Source organism: Pelecanus crispus, chromosome 1 (genome assembly GCF_030463565.1).
Source record: "Pelecanus crispus isolate bPelCri1 chromosome 1, bPelCri1.pri, whole genome shotgun sequence".
In the NCBI taxonomy this organism is placed as follows: Eukaryota; Metazoa; Chordata; class Aves; order Pelecaniformes; family Pelecanidae; genus Pelecanus; species Pelecanus crispus.
In genome coordinates, this window is record NC_134643.1 from 158,201,230 (window position 1) to 158,219,539 (window position 18,310).

Sequence of the window (18,310 nt, forward strand, 5' to 3'; positions counted from 1 at the left end):
AAGGCATCTTTTTAACCAAATGACTGTGCCAAGAGTGATGAAATGATAGCAGAGGAGAAAAGCAGCTTTTATACGAAGTAAGTACACTAGCAGAGCCTTAATAGTCAAGTGCTCTCTCTCAGTTTTACCTCTAGTCACTCCTAGGAAAAAAAAATATTCTAGAATTCTAGTCTGGACCCCATGAGTGGAAACAAAGGGCAGTTGACTTAGGGGCATAGAGTGGGTTTGGTCCTATGTGAAAGGACCCTGAAAGAAAGCTTGCTCTTAATAGGCAGCACTGAGAAGTCACCTAAGTGTAGAGCTTTAAATGCTTTTTCCCTTCCTTCCAGAAATCCTCCTGAAACCCAAAAGATGTCAGACACAGGCTTCAATCAAATCAATCTGAAGCTTTTCCGTAGGAGCTTACACCTTGAGATTTTTTTATCGTTATTTATTTAACACTATCACCTTCATATTCTAAGCCAGTATGTACAACAGCTTAAGTCTAGGCATAATTTAGCTTGAGGAGAATGAAACTTTCCTTGCGCTACCTCCACTCAAAATCTACACTCCTGCTGAATTATAAAGTCCTTACGTTTTTTGAACAGTTAATATCAAATAGCACAAAAGCAAGCATGCTACAGAACAGTGTACAAGTTCCTGTTTTCCAGTTTCCCCTCATTTACATCTGATGCGTTTTTCTGAAGCAGACATGAAATTTAGACTAACCTTGCTTTCACAGACTGATGACTGAAAAGTTGAAGTATTCAGAGCAGAACTCCAGGATAATTTTGCATTTCTTGTTGCCAAAGATACTTAAAAGACTGTATGTTCAGCATGAAAGGTTTTGTTCTTGATTTGGAAAAAAAGAAAAATGGCCAATGCCAGATTGGGTTTCTTTTTATTGTTAAAAGATTAAAGCATAACATTTCACCAAATACAAGAAATTTAGGGGTTTTCTGACATTACAAACATCTGAATCATCAAGAGAAAGTGTTGAGCTATACATAGTCTGATGTTAATCCATCAATTTAATGTATATTAGTACATGCTTCAAACATGGCCAAAATACAGAATCACAAAATAAGTACCTTGATGCTTCTAAATCTGAGACAAGTAAGTCAGAGAATTGAGTGCAATAAATTTCCAAAGAATTACTATACACTCAATTACAACCTCAGGGCAGAAGTATTCCAGAAGGATTGGTAGTTTCTCATGCCTGGCTCATTCACATTCAATTTGGTGAGAATTTTAATTTTGAGAATTTGATAAAAACATTTTGAAAAATACGACATCTAACAAATGTGAAAAAACAAGTTCAGTCTTCACAGGAATATATGGATTGCTTGCCACTCCAGTCCTTAATTGCCTGTATGTTTTACAAATTTTTACAAAACTAATTTGTATCCATTTTGGTTTCAAAAACATAGTACATCTGAAAAATAAAATATGACTCTACTGATGGGTAATACAAAGACATGAACACGTATTTAAAATTACTTTTGAAAGTAAATCATTTCAGTAATACAGCTATAAGACAAGTTAAACATAGTACAATAAACCATGCATCTTCTGACTTGTCAGATCAGCTAAACTACTCAGTTAACATACAGCAACACTTTTGAACACTTCTGTAAATTCAGCTTTTCTAGCACAAGGAAAACAACCGATTAAATTTGTTCTTCAAGTGGTTCAAGGCTGTCCAAGTGTTTTTTAGGTGTATCATCACTATGACGGCTTTGGCAATGGGTTAAATGTTTCTTAAAGCCTCGTGGAAAATTTGATTCAAAATTACAACGTGGACACTTCAACAAACTTTGACCGTGAGCAGCAACATGGTTTTTAAGAAGAGACTCCAAGAGAAAAGCTTTGCCACATATTTTACATTTGTATGGGCTTTGAACATTATGCTTGTTAACTAAATGGTGCAAGACGGCACCTTTTTTCATTGCACGGCAGCAACAAATTTTGCAGTAATACTTTCCCTTGCCACGCTTCATGTATTTTGCTATTTCTTCCTCAGAGATGAAAGCCTCTTTCTCTTCAGTAAACTGCAGCACACATTGTGGCTGCATGGGAGTAATTGCATCTATTTTGCTCTCTTTGCCATAATCAGATGATTCCATATCGTATTGCTCTTGGTCACTGTTGGATTCTTGCTCCTTTATCTCCATCGAGTCCATCTCTGTTTTTCCACACTCACTGCTGTTGAGTTCAGAATCTGAGTTCTCCTGGTTCTCCTTCTTGGGCTTCTTTTTTGGGCATGAGTATAACACGTCTTCTGGTGATTCTTTGGCTAATATTGATTGTTCATCCTGTGAGAATAAATCATCCAGTGGTTTCTGATCATCTAAACTGTGAGAAAGAAAGTCACTCTCACCAGACTCACTAGGTGTCTGGGGCTCAGAGGCAAAACCCGGAGCAGACTTGTGAGGCTCGGAAAACAGGATGTTCTTCTGGATTTCAGAAGATACAGTAGTTTCAGCATGTCTCTGGACATCAGAGGATAAAGCAGCAGCAGGTTTCTGCATGTCAGAAAATACAGCATGCTTTTGAACATCAGGGGAAACAGCAGATTTCTGGGAGTCAGTAAAAAGAGCTTGTTTGGGGGTCTCGGGAGAAACAGAAGGAGTAGGTTTCTGGGACTCAGTAAGGACGCCATGTTTCTGAATTTCAGGAGAAGCAGATTTCTGAGACTCTGGAAAGGAAGCAGGCTCCTGAACTTCAGAGGGAATGGGAGCAAGTTTCTGGGCTTCAGAAAATAGGGCGTGCTTCTGCACTTCAGAAGAAACAAGAGCTGATTTCTGGGCTTCAGAACATAGGGCATGTTTTTGGCCTTCAGTAGAAACAGCAGAAGTAGACACCTGATTCTGGGGCTCAGAAAAGACACCACGTTTCTGGACATCAGTAGAAACAGTAGGATTAGATTTACGAGCCTCTGGGAACAGAGCTCTTTTCCGAGGTTCAGGGAAATGAGCCCGTTTCTGAACCTCAGAGGAAGCAGCAGAGGTGGATTTCTGAGTTTCAGAAAAAAACATAGATTTCCGGGACTCAGAGAGTTTCCAAGATTCAGGAGATACCGAAGCACCAGGCTTACGGACCTCAGGAAAGAAAGAAGGCTTCCAAGAGTCAGAGGAAACGGTGTGAGTAGACTTTCGAAGCTCAGGAGAAACAGGGGGAGAATGCTTCCACGTGTCAGGGGACAGAACAGGTTTCCAGCCTTCAGGGTAAACAGATGAGATGGGTTTCCACGGCTCAGAAGAAACAAGAGTAGACTTCTGCGATTCAGAAAAGGTCGTAGATTTCCACGAGTCGGAAACAAGCCTCCTCGGCTCTGGTGACACAACAGGGCCAGGCCTTCGGGACTCAGGGGCAGACCTCCGGGATTCTGCGGACACCGACATGGCAGCCTTTGGAGCCCAGGGAGAAACCGTGGAAGACTTCTGCGCCTCATGAGGCGTAGATCTCCAGGGCTCAGGGGAAACAGTCGGACCAGGTCTCCATGACTCTGGCGAAACTGCAGGAGCGGGCCTCCGGGTTTCAGGAGAAGAAGCAGAAGCGGGTCTACGCATTTGAGAAGGATGCCTCCGGGGCTCGGGAGACCCAGCTGGGGCATACCTTCGGGGTTCGGGGGATACTGCTGGAGTAGGTTTCTTTGGCTCTGGCGACACAGCTGGGGAGTATCTGCGGGGCTCCGGAGACACAGCGGGAGAATGGCGACGGGGCTCTGGCGATACAGCGGGGGAATGCCGACGGGGCTCTGGAGACATTGCTGGGGAATGCCGACGGGGCTCGGGAGACACAGCCGGGGAATGCCGACGGGGCTCCGGAGACACAGCCGAGGCTGGTTTCTGTGGGTCGGGGGACACAGCAGGAGATGGCTTCTGTGGGTCGGGGGACACAGCAGGGGACGGCTTCTGTGGGTCGGGGGACACAGCAGGGGACGGCTTCTGTGGGTCGGGGGACACAGCTGAGGCTAACTTCTCTGGATCTGGAGATGTGGCCTGGGCTGACTTCTCTGGATCTGGGGACGTGGCCTGGGCTGACTTCTCTGGCTCTGAGGAAGTCGCCTGAGCCGACTTCTGGGTCTCTGGGGACACCGATGATTTCTGAAGCTTGGGGGAAACAACAGGTTCAGACTTGGGGAGTTCAGGAGAAAGGGCAGGTTTGCGCGACTCAGGGGAAAGGGTAGGTTTCTGTGGCTCCAATGTAACACTTTTTTTGGAGGAATCGGAATCTCCCTCTACCTGTTCTTTCCGCTCCTCGTTCCACTTCTCAGGTGCTGCATGTTGTGCTGTGATGTGATAATACACGTTGCAATACATCTTGCTGGTAAAGAAACATTTGTGGCAGTGAAACAGTTTTGCACTTTTTTGATAAAATATAAGTTTACCCAAACCAGCAGCATCCATTTCATCACAATACTCTGGGTGAATGGTACCCATATGAATTTGTATGTTTTCATAGTCCGTTCCTCTGAAGCTGCAGTGATCGCACTCTAAGCGCTCTGTGGTTTTACGTAGTATCTGCAACATGTCCATTTTTCTGTGGTCAGTAACAGTTTTCACAGCACTGCACCTTTTAAAGAGCAAGCTTCAGTTCCTGCAATAAAGGAAAAAAATCTGTATAGTTAGCTGTCAATGTTAATTACAACTCTTTGTCATTCCTAAATAACGACATGTGCTTTTTCCCTCCCTCCATTTTAGAAAGTGTATTTTCTGCATAGGTACTAACTACTTCATAAAGAAATCCAAATATAGGTCTCTCCAACTTCTGCAAATCATTTTACATCAGTAGACCTTGAAAACCAAAACTTATATTTAACAATAGGCCTTCCTATCTATGTAAAAAAAAATCTGAAAGCAAACGATAAAAAAAGAACCCAGGTGTTGAACAGCTAAGTGTGTTCCATTTGATAAACGTGACTTGCTTTCTCAGTTGTCTTTTCTTCCAGATTTTGAGTGTTTTTATTTACATTAAACATAGAAGCTGAAAACAGTAAGTACTTTGAAACAGTGCCACTGAAATAAAGCCATTTCAAAATTGCATCTTCATGATAAATTTCAAAACAAATAAGCTGGTTTTGACAAAGACAAAAAAACTTTCAAGAATAAAACAGCAGCCTAAAGCATAGGCTCTGTTTTTGTCTGTTAAACACTGTTTTCCTTTCACTAATTACATGAAAAACAAAATCTGCTGCTCATAAATACTTTATCCATTATGAAAAGAATTTTTTCCATTCCATTATTTCATCTGCTGCCCTAATAACAACAAAAATACTACTTAAAAAAACAGCAGTGACTTTTTTCCTGTTGGTGTAGTTGACAGCCCTCTGTATTCAAAACATTGTTTGCCTCAACCCAAAGAGAAAGATGGAAATTTCTCAAAATGACTGTTTTTCTAAGACCTTAAAAAAAAAAAAAAAGCAAACAAAACCAAAAACCACAAGACAGAAATGCAGCATCTGAAATGCAAATAGTTTTTAATGATTTGGCTAGATTCCACTATTTCCAACAGAATTTACCTGGATTAGCTACTACAATAAGCAGAAAATCAATTCTAACCATGTTCTGTAACTCATTTTCACGTAAATGGGGGAGGTATCTCTCTGGTGAAAAGGAGTATTTGGACATTTATGTGAAATGCACAGGCTTTTTTCTTGTAGGTTCAAATTAAACAGATGTTACATGATTATCATGCTAAGCTATCAACCTAATTTTCGGGGTCTTGTAAGACACGCTGTTTCAAAACACACAAAGTTTTTGTGTCATTTTAACATTATTTTCCTGTCTGAATATATATTAGACTAACAACTAATCTAAAAATATGCACCCCAAGCAAGTTTTCTTAATTCATTCCTAAAGCATTTTTACCCTGGTTTCTTATGGAAATGAGGCTTACACAAACACACTGCCCTACAGTCAATGCCAATCAAATTGGACAAAGCAATTCAGTCTCATTTTAAATTTCTACAAGTTTCATGAAAATCAGGAAGTAAGTAGAGAACAAAAGAACTGCTTCTACTGAGGCTAAGGCTGAATATTTCACTTAACAGTTACTGGCTCTGTTTAGCCTGTAATCAGTACATAAATGGTCAGTATGTAAATAGTCTTAAAACCTGCAGAACAAGCAGTGTCTGATTCAGCTTGTAATTAGGGAAAAAGAGAAGGCATTAAAAATATTACAGCTTTGGATTTGGGGCATGCACAGAATGAAAGTAAATTAGCAGTGCTGCTAAAGGATGACATGGATACAGAAAAAAAAAAAAAAACAGGAAAGGGGAATTGGCTGAGGAGCAGAGGGCACAAATCCCTAAGAAATAAAGGTTCACTAGCTCAGCTGCTCATGGAATTTCTTTGCACACACTATGCATACGCACACTTCACATTAAGTCACAGGAATAGGTAGATTTCCAGTCGGGAAGCATGGTGGGACCACGGACAGAGCTTGAAGAGGAATCCTGCTTTACATCCATGTGACAAATGAACAGCATCTGACCACAAGCTAGCCACACATGAGAAGTAATTGCACTGCTCTACAAATACTGAAGTGAAAGGTCCTTTTGGGTATAAATTGCAGTTTCCCAGCACTATTAGCAGCCATACAAAAGACACCCCAACATGCAGTCCACACCACATTCGGTGTTGACCACAAAACGCTTCCCAACCTCTTATAACAAACTTTATATTCCTGTAAAAGATCAAAACAAAACACAAAGATAACAGTAGTGCTCAGTGGTCTGTATCTCTGCAGTAGCAAACAACTTGTTAATTGAAAAACCCCAAAGCAAGCTATGTCTTAACACTCCAAAAGACCTAAAAGTCTTCAGGAATTAGGGTTTATTTTTTGGTTGGGGGATTTGGGGCGATGGGAGGAAAGGAAGATTTCAATTTGAAAGGCAAAAATTCTGAATTTATCATACGAGCTAAAGAAAAAGAATTTTTTTTAACCAAATCACAGCAAAACATAATTAGGACAATAAGGACATACTGCACTAATCACACTTTCAGAACTGAAAGGGAATTTGTCACTTCCAAAATTGGTGGTAATCCCGAATTGCCCTTTTTCTTTTCTCCAGAAAATCAAAAAAGGCTTTTCCACACTGCATTTATCATAGCTTACAACAAAGTTCACCAGCCAATCCCTTCTACCCTCTTCATAATTTCCCTCCTCTTTACACATCACCTATAACTGTCACCCTTTCTGGAGTTTTCTGTTATTCACTCCTCTCAACTACACTTCACCCCACCTCCCATCCTCTGCTTTTACTCAGTCCCATCTTACTTTACAATGCAAATGTCCATTTTCTTTCCAAATGCAACAGTGAGAAAAGGCCACTAGCTCCCTTCCACAAATTGTCCAAGTTGCTGCTAAGCTTTTTTGACCAGGAGGTCATTCTGAAACGGGAGAAGTTACAGGCACTTCCTCATTTTCATCTCCCAACGTTTAAAGGTTGATGTTCAAGCCTCTGGCATAAGAAATAACATGAAAGAGTTGGTAGTACTTTCTCTCACACTGCCATCACTCACCATTTTTAAGCTTCAGTACGCTGTAGCTGGCAGTCACTGAAGAAACTGCCTCTTCTGCTGAAATCTCTACTTAATTGAGGCATACTACTGAGCAAGACAGCTCTTTGGTATTGCAGCACCTTAGGCCATGATGCCATGGAATAGTAAATCTAGTTTTAGAATAGTGACTGTGAGACCAGTAACAAGCTTGAACAGGGCTGAGCCACTATTAACTCATGCTGTCCATTTCAATTTGTTGGAACACTTCTGACAGAGTAAACACCGAAATGTTGCTGGTTCACTTAGCACCTATCTGAATAGCTAGTCTATAAGATTTTCCTGTCAATTCCTCCTGACCCCTTCTCACTTTGAGCTCAAATGCCACCGTCTCTACAGAGCTCTGATTACTGCCCTCCTCTATACTCAGGTTTGTCCCACAGCTAGTTGTCTGCTTCACATTTCTCTTTGTCGTCAATGCCTGCATCAGAACTTGTTTTGCGCTGGATCCTGTCTTGCCTAGTTGCGTAAAAGTTTGAGGAACAGCATGTCACTGTTTTCTAAACAGTCCCATGCCAGCAGAGCCAGCCAGGCTAGAAACCACAGGCTGAATAACCAGGTCCCCATGGCTCTGGACCTGCATGAACGGTGATGTTATCTGTGTCCAGCAGCATCTTTTTGGCAACACTAAAAAAGATGAACCACGCTACTCCCGCGCAAATGCTTTATTACAGACGTCAAAAGGACCTAGCTCTGCACTGCTCCAACTCAAACCCATAAAAAGGTTAAGGAAAATAACCGATGCTATCGAACTGGCATGGTGCCCCATGTGCACTGCAGAGAACTTGACCAATACTAAAACGAAACATAATTCCGGTTGTCTGAAGCCCTTTGAGGGAAAGTACGAATTTCAGGATGAAGATCCAGTTGTCATGAGAGACAGGTCCCCCATGAAACACAGCAGAAGGGAGATGGCCATGAGAGTATCTCTCAAGCCTGCTGAAGACTCCTAGGAGAGACAAACGAGCTGCCACCCGTCCAAGTACAGCTAACTGCTGCGCAGGCCCCAGGCCACTTTGTTTTGTGGAACACTCTGTCAGACCCTATTTGTTCTGGTAAAAAGGACACTTCACCATCACCCCTACCAAAACTCACAGTTACAGGATATGCCATGCCACAGGGGCTATAGCTGACGCTGTGCCGCATGCCACTTGAAGACTACAAAGTGCACCACATTCCTTAATTGCTATTTCTGCATCTCCTCCTACTATTCTCACTCTTCATGGCTGCAACACTGAGAAAACAAATACAGATATAGCCAAACAGAACTAATTACCTATCCCGAGAGCACATTACAATCGAAGCAGAAGCCTGAAGCTCAGCATTTACACTTGTCCTGTGTCCACATCCTGTCTCCGTTTCAAGACAAAATACTAAGATTCAATTAAGATTCCAGAGTCTGCAATACTAAACTTTAGCTTAAGGCAGCCAAGACTTGTTCAGAGTCTTCCCGAGACATGAAGACTTCAACTGAAACCTACCTGAACAGCTAAGTGCTTCTGTTTACAATCTCACTATATCCACAGATATCAAAGCACAGTAACAGCATCAGCACAAGCTCAGCTCCTAGCTTGACTAAAGGTTTTTGCTGACCTGAAATGACATAGATCAATGTCCATCACTCGGAATAAAAGCAGCTTGAAGAGACCCAGAGATCTCAGCAGTGGGACCACCCGTCTCTGCTGCTGCTCCATCAGCCACCTCTCCCCATCCCCCTTCTTTCACACACATCTAGAACCTACATACAAAGGTTCCTACCACGAGCTCTCTCCTCTCTCCAGAGAGACACTGAAGATCCTTACACCAGTTCCTGTCCCCTATGCTGTAGTTCTGGCCGTAATCTCCTCCACCACAGGAAGAACAGAAAAACAGCAGAGGAAAAGGATTGGTAATGAGGACCCGTACCTACCTGAGAAAAGAACAACCATCATGACTTTTCTCGCTTGGTTCTCAGCATCCAAGGGGCCAAAGTCATGATTTGGCAGAAAGAAAAAGTACCCAAGAAGTCAGAGGCAATGAGATAACTGCAAATTCTGAAGTTGGCTACATATATTGCAGGGCAACCACACATCAGCGATCTCTGTTCAGCTCATGTTAGACTGAGCAATAGGAGTGACCTAAGCTAATGCACAGAGCAGACAGAGCTCCTGGTATCTTCCTGGCCACTTCAGAGCCAGGTCCTGAACTCGGCATCCCATCATCCATGAGGATCCCACTAAAGATTAAGCCTTACTTCCTACAGCCTCTGAAAAACCTCCCAGTAGGAGAAAAGAAATGTGCAGGAGATACTGCATGTAAGAAAGAATCCACCCAGGGGATGGCACAACACTGACTCTGGCAGCTAACAAGATGTTTCCACTTCTCAACCCCACTCCAATTTCACAGCTACACATCTACTAATCATTTCAGGTTATTTTTTAATAAACACAGTCTACATTAAATGTTGCAACATTTAATATAACCCTGCATTTTTCCTCTACAGGGGATAAGCTGTGACTGTCATGAGGCAGTGCCCGAGGGAAGCAATGAAGGGCTCAAAGCTAAAGATCTAGACTGCCTGTGAGCACAGAAAATTACAGGTTGCTTTTAATACGACATGTAGAATTTCAGAACACAGCAACAAGTAGTCTGTTATATCATTCTTCAAAATCAGACTGTCCTGGTTCTCACTGGCAGAAGGATCTATACCTCTTTTCCTCTCAATAAAGAATCAATCTTCATGAGATACAAGCAGATAATGAAGACATGCAACACACATCAATGATGCCAGCACAGCTGGGAAAGCCCTCAAGAAGAAAGTCCTCTATTTTCTGTGATTCCCTACATCCACATTGGATTCCCTAAATACAGTGTGAGCCGAGACTTAAAAATGGTCTGCCATCCATTGAAATGAGAGGCAACGCACCAGCGGGAAGTAGAGGTGTCCAATGACCTCCTACTCAACTTCAAGACACCGTTCCATCTACCGTTATGTTCATCAAGCAAAAGACAAAGTCAGCCCGTACTTCTACGAATGCTCACCTTCCTGTGATAATCCTCCAACCTTTACTGAGCACCACACATCACAACTCTACTCTGATAAGCACAGTCACTGCACAGGAAGGATGGCTGTTCGTTTCCATCAGCCTCGGAAGTTTCTTGCAGGCAAACAGTTCAGCCATTTCCTCTACCAGGGAAGAGGGCCAATGGTAAAGATTTGTTCCCAGCACAAGAAAGCTGGATACAGCTGCATCATTGCCTCTACTAGCAGGAGCAGATCCAGACTATTGCTGTGCTTAAGCAAAAGGAAAAATGACATGTTCTTGCAGTGCCAAAACGCAAATGGCAGTCTGGTGGCAAGACGATGCTTCTCTTGAAGCTACATCCCTGTGTTGTGACTGACAAAAGAAACAGAAGTTTAGCTCCCAGAGGAAGCTGCAGACAAACGTCCCCACAGCACGGCAGAGCAGGCACTTCACAACACAAATGGCAGGTAAGGGAGTCAGTTCCAACACACCGTGAACAAGACAGGCAGCCCTGTGCTCCTGCTAATCCAGCAGTGTCCGCAGGAATCTGACTGCCTCCTCACAACCAAACTCCCAGCTACCACCCCATCTATGCCGGCCAAGTTCCATCAGCAACAATAGCTGATCCACGTCTTTAAAATTACACACCTAAAAAAGACACAAACACCCTGACCTGACTAGCCACTGAAACAGTGAGATACGCTGTGAGAACACGAGACACCAGATCCAGGCAGGAAACGGCTGTGTTATGTGGTCCCATGTTTCCAGGAAAGGTTCAAGTCAGAGGAAAGCTGCAAAGTAACAATACCTGATGCACATGCAGATGACTTAAGAAATACAAAGGGGACAGAACTGCAGCTATTTTGCAAGATTTCCACCTTTGCTAAGAGAATGACAAGCCTAGACACCAACATTAGTTCTTAATACAAGATCTAACAACAGCCTAAACTGCAGAGTAATACCGATGTACCCATGACAGATTCGGGGTAGGAAAAATTAATTCCTGGTACTTCTGATAGGGCTTTCTAACTCCAAATTCACAGTCTCACACAGATAACTTCCAAAAACGATCCCAGAAAGCTTATATCTGCAGTGCTGAACCTCAGCTAACAAAGTGCCACCGGACCCACCAGAGCACACAGTCTAGTCAGGAACTGTGAATGAAGGTGGTGAATCTTGGTGGCGATCAGGCAAAGAATTCCATTTACATTATCCTGAAAGCAAATGGGGTTCAAGGGGAGAGAAAAATGAAATCCAAAGTCTCTACACTCCTAACTTAAAAAAAAGTGGGTACAAGTGAAGCTCCCAGTTACCCCTCTTACTTCTGTCAGTGCCGAATTGTTATTAACTTAACGCAGCTGCTCCCCTCTGCGCAGTCAAGCATCAAATCCTCCTAACGCCCGCACCAGCTACTACGGGCTCCTGCTCCCCCAGCCCATCTCTAGGCTCCAAAAAGCGAGCGCAGCCAACGCAAAGGAGCCTCCTCCAGTTCACAAGTCGGCTCTGAAGAGTCGACTCGCTTCATCCATCCCGAACGATGGAAGGATGCAACCCCGTGGCACGTTCTGAGCCTCCGGTCTGCAGCCGCCTCACCGGCCTCACGGGGGGGGGGGGGGGGGGGGGGCAGTCCGTCCCCGCGGTTATTTCTGTCACGCGTGAAGAGGCCGGTCCCGCCGGGGGCCCGTCCCGGGCAGGGCTCCCTTGCCCGAGGCACCGGGCAGCACCCCGCTAGCAGGGGGGCCGAGCTCGCAGCCTGCTCCACCTGCTCGGCTTCAACTTTCTTTTCGGGGAGGGGGTGCGGGTGCATCCGGCTTTCCCAGGGCGGGCGGGCGGGCGGCTTCGCCCCCGCCGGGGCCCGCTCCCCCCCGGGGCAGGGGGCCGCGCCGCCCGCCCATTCATTCCCGCACGGCCGGGCGGTCTCCCCGCCGCCGCCGCCACCTCCCCCCGCCCTCCCGCCCTCCGCACGCGCGGCGGCGCCGCCACTTACGCCCCGCCGGTTTTGTTCCCTCGCGCCGGCACCAACCGCCCACCTCCGCGACCCCCCCCCGCCCCAGCGGCCGCCCGCTCCCCCGGCGCGACGCCGCGGCGGGGGCCGGGCAAGGGGAAGGCCCGGGCCCGCTGCCCAGGGGGAGGGGAGCGGAGGGGAGGGGAGCGGCCGCGCTGTGCGTGCGGCGGCGGCGGGAGCGGGGGGGGCTGCGGGGGCCCCCCCGCCGCACTCACCCTTCAGGCACCTCCAGGGCGGCGGCGGCGTGCCGGGGCGGGGGGGGGGGGGGAGGGGCTGGGCGCACCCCCGCCGGTGGCGGTGACGGCAGCAGGCAGTGACGGCAGCAGGCGGTGACGGCAGCAGGCCGGGCCGGCGGCGCTCGCGGGCTCGGGCCGCGGCGGAGGGGGGAGGGGGAGAGCGAGGAGGGGAGGGGGGAGGGGGAAGGGGGGGGGGGGCTCCGGGAGGAGGCGCGCGGCCGAATCGCGGCCGCTTTATCGCTCCCCCGGGCCCGCCCGCCGCCCAACCGGAAGCGCCGGCGCTGGGCGCAGCCCCGCCCCCGCCCCGCCCTCCCCTGCCGGTGCGGGGGGAGCGCGCGGGCACAGTCACGTGCCGCTGCTGTGGCGGTGGCGGCGCCCTCTGCGCCCCGCCCAGCCGGCAGGGGGCGCTGCTACACCGGAGGCGCTCGCTCCGGCGGCGGCGGCGCCAGGCAGCTCGCGCTGCGGGGGGGGCGCTCCCCGCCCGGCACCGGGGCCGTTGGGGGCGGGAGGGGCTGCGGGGCGGCCGGGCGCCGGCGGAGGCTGTTTCCCTGCCGCCGCCGGGGCTCCCCGTGCCCGGCGGCTCCGCCGCGGCCCAGCCGGTTCCTGCTGCCCCGCCACAGCGAGGCCCGGTGGCGCCGGGAGGGCGGGCCGCGGCCCGGCGGTGCTCCGCCGCCACAGCCCCCCGACCCCCCCGCGGCGGGGAGCGGGCCCGGCCGCTCCTGGGGAGGGGGAGCCGTAACACCGCCCCGGCGAGCACGCTGGGCCCGCCTCCGGGCCTCCTCCCCGCCTCGGCACCAGGCAGGCGAGCCCGGGGCCGCGCTTGGCGGGGTGGGCGAGGCTGCCAGGGCCGCGTCGTGCGCGCTGCTCGGCGGCGGCGTCGTGAGGCCTTGGGGGCGGCTGCGCCTGCGGCACCGGGAGCCGGGGAGGGGCGGCGGGAGGGCGGCTCGGCGCGGTGCGGCCTCGGGCACACGGTCCGAGCGGTGAAGTCGCCCCGGGCAGCCGGCGGCAAAGCTGTGTGTGCTCGTCACGCCGAGCGGGACCGGGGGCGGGGGGGGGGGAACGGCGTGGCGGGGCAAAGCGCCGGAGCCATGCTTGCTTTCTCCAGGTGTAACTTCCACAGCTGCGCACCTGAAGGGCAGCAGCCTGGGGTACGGTTCAGCTGTAGCTTACGGTACCTCGTCTGGGTGCTTACGTGTGCTTTTTGTCTAGTTCGGAGAGACGGAGGCTGAGGGGCAACCTCATTGCTCTCTACAGCTTCTTGAGGAGGGGACATGGAGAAGGAGGTGCTGAGCTCTTTTCCCAGTGATAGGATGCATGGGAATGGTTCAAAGCTGCACTAGGCAAGGTTTAGACTGGATGTTAGGAAGCATTTCTTTACCGAGAGGGTGGTCAAGCACTGGAGCAGGCTTCCCAGAGAGGTGGTCGATGCCCCAAGCCTGTCAGTGTTTAAGAGGCATTTGGACAATGCCCTTAACAACATGCTTTAACTTTTGGTCAGCCCTGAATTGGTCAGGCAGTTGGACTAGGTGATCATTGTAGGTCCCTTCCAGCTGAAAATACTCTGTTCTATGCTATTCTATTCTTATTCTTCCCTCCTCCTTCCCCTAGCAGTACATGCTGAGGAAACATCTGATAACATTTCTTCCAAGCCCTGCACTAGCAGAAGGGATTGAATGGGCAGCCATGTCCCAGCCCAGGCATTGGCTGTGTGACTTTGTGCAAAGGAGGTATGTACCTTCTGATGGGGGTGAAAGCTGTGGATCGTCTCGAGATAATTTGACCATCTGAACAAATTTGCAAAAAGCATGTGTGAAGTGCTGTTCTTAAGTCTTCTGTGTTCATCCTGTTCAGCTGGGTTTCCACAGGATGGCAAAACCTGACCTCTCTGACACCAGCGAGGCTCAAAGATCAAGCCCTCAGTCTGAAGCAGGACGTGCTCCTCAACTACATGGTTGCAAATCTTTTTGAGGTGAGCAATACCTGCTCATTTCCCCGTGGATGTTTTTTTTTCCCTCCTCGTACTCATTTTTAGAAATGCCTGAGCTGTTTCCCTTGGAAGAACATAATAAAAGGACAGCCTGAGAACGACAGTACTCCCTCAGGGCAAAGGTCTGTCTGGCCCAATACTCATCTCCAAAGTGGCCACCCATCGATGTCTACAGGAGAGCACATGAGCAGCACAGCTCTACTTCTGCCAGCATCCTGGGGGTGCTCATAGGCCTCAATGGCTGGGACCGGCCTCCCCTGGGACCCCCACCCGCACCTTCTCCTGTCAAGGGCCCAGGGGACGTGCTGTCTCGGCTCAGCCTGGGGCCTTCAGTCCCTGCCTGAGCCATGTCGTAGGTGTGCCTGCCTCTGCCCCTCTCTCCTGGGTGGGCCTGGGACCTGCACTGTGGGGTACTGCTCTCCTGGATGGGGCCCTGTTGTGGTTTAACCCCAGCTGGCAACTAAGCCTCACCCAGCTGCTCACTCATTCCCTGCTGGTGGGATGGGGGAGAGAATTGGAAGAGTAAAAGTGAGGAAACTCATGGGTTGAGATAAAGACAGCTTAATAAGTAAAGCAAAAGCTGCATGCACAAGCAAAGCAAAACAAGGAATTCATTCACTACTTCCCATCGGTAGGCAGGTGTTCAGCCATCTCCAGGAAAGCAGGGCTCCATCATACATAGCATTTACTTGGGAAGACAAACACCATCACTCTGAACATCCCCCCCACCTTCCTCCTTCTTCTTCCAGCTTTTGATGCTGAGCATGATGTCATATGGCGTGGAATATCCCTTTGGTCAGTTGGGGTCAGCTGTCCCAGCTGTGTCCCCTCCCAGCTTCTTGTGCACCCCCAGCCTACTTGCTGGAGGGGTGGGGTGAGAAGCAGAAAAGGCCTTGATTGTGTGAGCACTGCTCAGCAGTAACAAAAGCATCCTTGTGTTATCAACACTGATTTCAGCACAAATCCAAAACATAGCCCCATCCCAGCTACTATGAAGAAAATTAACTCTATCCCAGCCAAAACCAGCACAACCCCTCACACCTAGGTCATACCTTGTCACGTGTAACTCTGGGCATAACATAGCATAACTATTCCATTCTATTCTATTCTATGCACTTGCCATGAGTTGAGTAACAATAAGACTCTTATTTGCCTGAAATGCCAGGTGTTTCTCAGCTCCAAAACCACTTTGAAGGACACATATCACAAAGGTTACAAGTGGAAACAGGATTTGATTTTATTTGATTGGATTTTTCTGAATCTGTTTCAGAGCCGATGCTCACAAGCATTAACACAACATGCATGTGTAGCCAGGAGCAGGCTGATGCGTTCTTCAGTTTAGCTTGGAAAAAACATCCCTTGCAGTCTGGCAAGGGCAAGTCACAGAGCTGCAGAAAGCAGCAGCAGGAATACACACCAAGCAGTCCCTGTTTCCTGGAGAGTGAGAAAGTGAAGAATGAGGATCAGGACCAACCACATGCAAAAGAAGAAGAGGTGTGGGTTGTTTTCAAACGTATGACACATATCAATGACAAGCACACTTTCTGCCTTCCAAAACTTGCTCGGCTGTGTCTCTTGAACAGTGATGCATGAAAAGCGCTCTCGTGCCTGCCTGGCACTTGTATTGCCTGCAAGGGAGAGCTGGAAAGCGGCAGTCCCGAATGGTGCAGCAAGCCTGAGCCCTTCCAAGCACAGGCTGTTTTGCACCTCCAAGGCACTACTTGTGCTCTTTCCTATTGCAAGTTTGGAGTGGGAGCAAGCTTTACTCTTCCCTTGGCTACATTTCTTCAGGTGTTCTTCCTTGTGCAAGAGCAGCAGGCAAGAACCTCACCAAAACGGCCCAGAGGAGCCCTGACAAGGGGCTGTGCTCAATGCTACGGAGGACAAGAAGCAGCCCCCGGGGGCCACCCTGGGGGCCCGCCCTGGGAGTCTAGAAAGATTCCTCCCCCCAGATGAGAGGCACAAGGACCACCTTCGTGGAGCATAAGCAGCAGACAACTAGCCGAAATGGTCCAAAGGAGCCCTGACAAGGGGCCATGCTCAATGCTGCAGAGGAAGGCAAAAAACCCCCTGGGACACTTGCTAGCCCACCCTGGGGGGAAAAAAGCCTTCACCCCTCCAGCTGCAGAGCACAAGAGGCCATCTTCGTGGTGCATGAGCAGCAGGCAGTCACCTAGCCAAAATGGACGAGAGGAGCCCTGACAAGTGGTCATGCTCAATGCTGCAGAGGAAGGCAAAAAACCCCCAGGGACCAGTGCCAATCTGCCCCGGGGGAAAATTCCTTCCTGACCCCAGAGCTGGCGATCGGCTATTCCCTGAGCATGTGAGCAAGACCTGCCTCCTCGTCCCACAGGCTGGTCACGCCTCCCAGGAGATGCCCAAACCCTATTGTCCCTCAACCTGGAGCCATCTTGGGGGCTTCCAAGAGTGGCAAAAGGCCCCTGACCTGATTGCCTTTGGGGGCAAGAATCCTACCCATGCCTGGCAGGACACCAGTGGGTGCTGCAAAGCACTGGGACCCCTTGCAACATCTGCATGTCCCATTTCTTATGGCTGGTGCCCCTGGTTCTGCAGGGGATGTGGATGGCGAGCTCTGCAGTGCTCCTCAAGGTGTTCCCTTGCTCTTGCCACTGCTCTCCAGCTGAAAAGGATTTCCCTCCATCAGATGGGCTCTGCACGTGGCCCCGCTGGTAGCTGGCCTTGCAGCAGAGAACCTCCAGCAGCCTCATCCAGCCTCCGGTCTTCCTCCCTCAGCCCTCTCCAAGTAATTCCACCGGCTCCTCAAGGAGTTCCTCTCAGATGTCTTTGGGCTGTCCCCAGGCCAGCTCTGTCCCGATGGCCAAGCCGGGCAGGCTGGCAGCAGGACACAGGAGGATGCCCCCTTTTATCGTGCCCCGTGGCATTGTGACTGCCACGTTGGTGGGTGGTGGCACTATGACATGGGGGTGACCAGGCCCCCCATGCACAGCCCTGCCCGCCCACCCCTCTGCCCAGCATCCCTCAGAGGAAGGCCTTTGGGGTGCTGGCCCCGAGGCAGTCCCTGTGCCCAGGAGGCCCAGGGGGCTGTTCCTGCCCTTGGTGACCAGCCACTGGGCACAGCTGCTGGGGGTCCCTGATGCCTCCTCTGCCACTTGGCTCCCAAGGACAAACCCAGTGCTGTTCCTCTTCTCTCAGGCCATGGCAGAAACCAACCCTGCAGCCCAGAGACCACCCCTATTCGCTGTCCCCTCTCTGCGCCAGAGCTATCATCCGTGAGGCCACACAGTGAGAACGATTGTTGTAGGTCCCCTCCAACTGAACTAAACTGTTCTGTTCTGTTCTGTTCTGTTCTGTTCTATTCTATTCTATTCTATTCTTATGCTATGCTATGCTATGCTATGCTATTCCTATTACCTAAGCTGCCGTGACTGTCAGTGCAGCTCCAGGGAGCTGTTCAACTGACTGAATGCAGGTACCTACTCCAGGGTGATCTACATAGCTCCTAGGCTTTCCTGACCGTACTGGTGATGGGCTCAGTTCGGTGCCTAAATATA

The 18,310-nt window shown here is 49.2% G+C and overlaps 1 protein-coding gene across 1 annotated transcript; it reads right to left on the reverse strand.

The window, feature by feature from the left end:
* Positions 1 to 869: 869 nt before the first annotated feature.
* Positions 870 to 4,572, reverse strand: CHAMP1 (chromosome alignment maintaining phosphoprotein 1). Its single transcript, XM_075714692.1, has 2 exons — positions 3,598 to 4,572; positions 870 to 3,510 (listed from the first exon to the last, which is right to left on the reverse strand). The coding sequence occupies exons 1-2, from the start codon at positions 4,518 to 4,520 to the stop codon at positions 1,650 to 1,652; spliced, it is 2,784 nt and encodes a 927-aa protein (XP_075570807.1). The 5' UTR covers positions 4,521 to 4,572; the 3' UTR covers positions 870 to 1,649.
* Positions 4,573 to 18,310: the final 13,738 nt, after the last annotated feature.

Bases quoted from the DNA above. Each gene is read 5' to 3' on its own strand.
- CHAMP1 (XM_075714692.1), bottom strand. From the start codon at position 4,520: ATGGACATGTTGCAGATACTACGTAAAACCACAGAGCGCTTAGAGTGC. The intron at 3,511-3,597 runs GTATGCCCCAGC...TGAAACCCGGAG, and splicing joins GTATCCCCCGAACCCCGAAG to GCCCGCTCCTGCAGTTTCGC.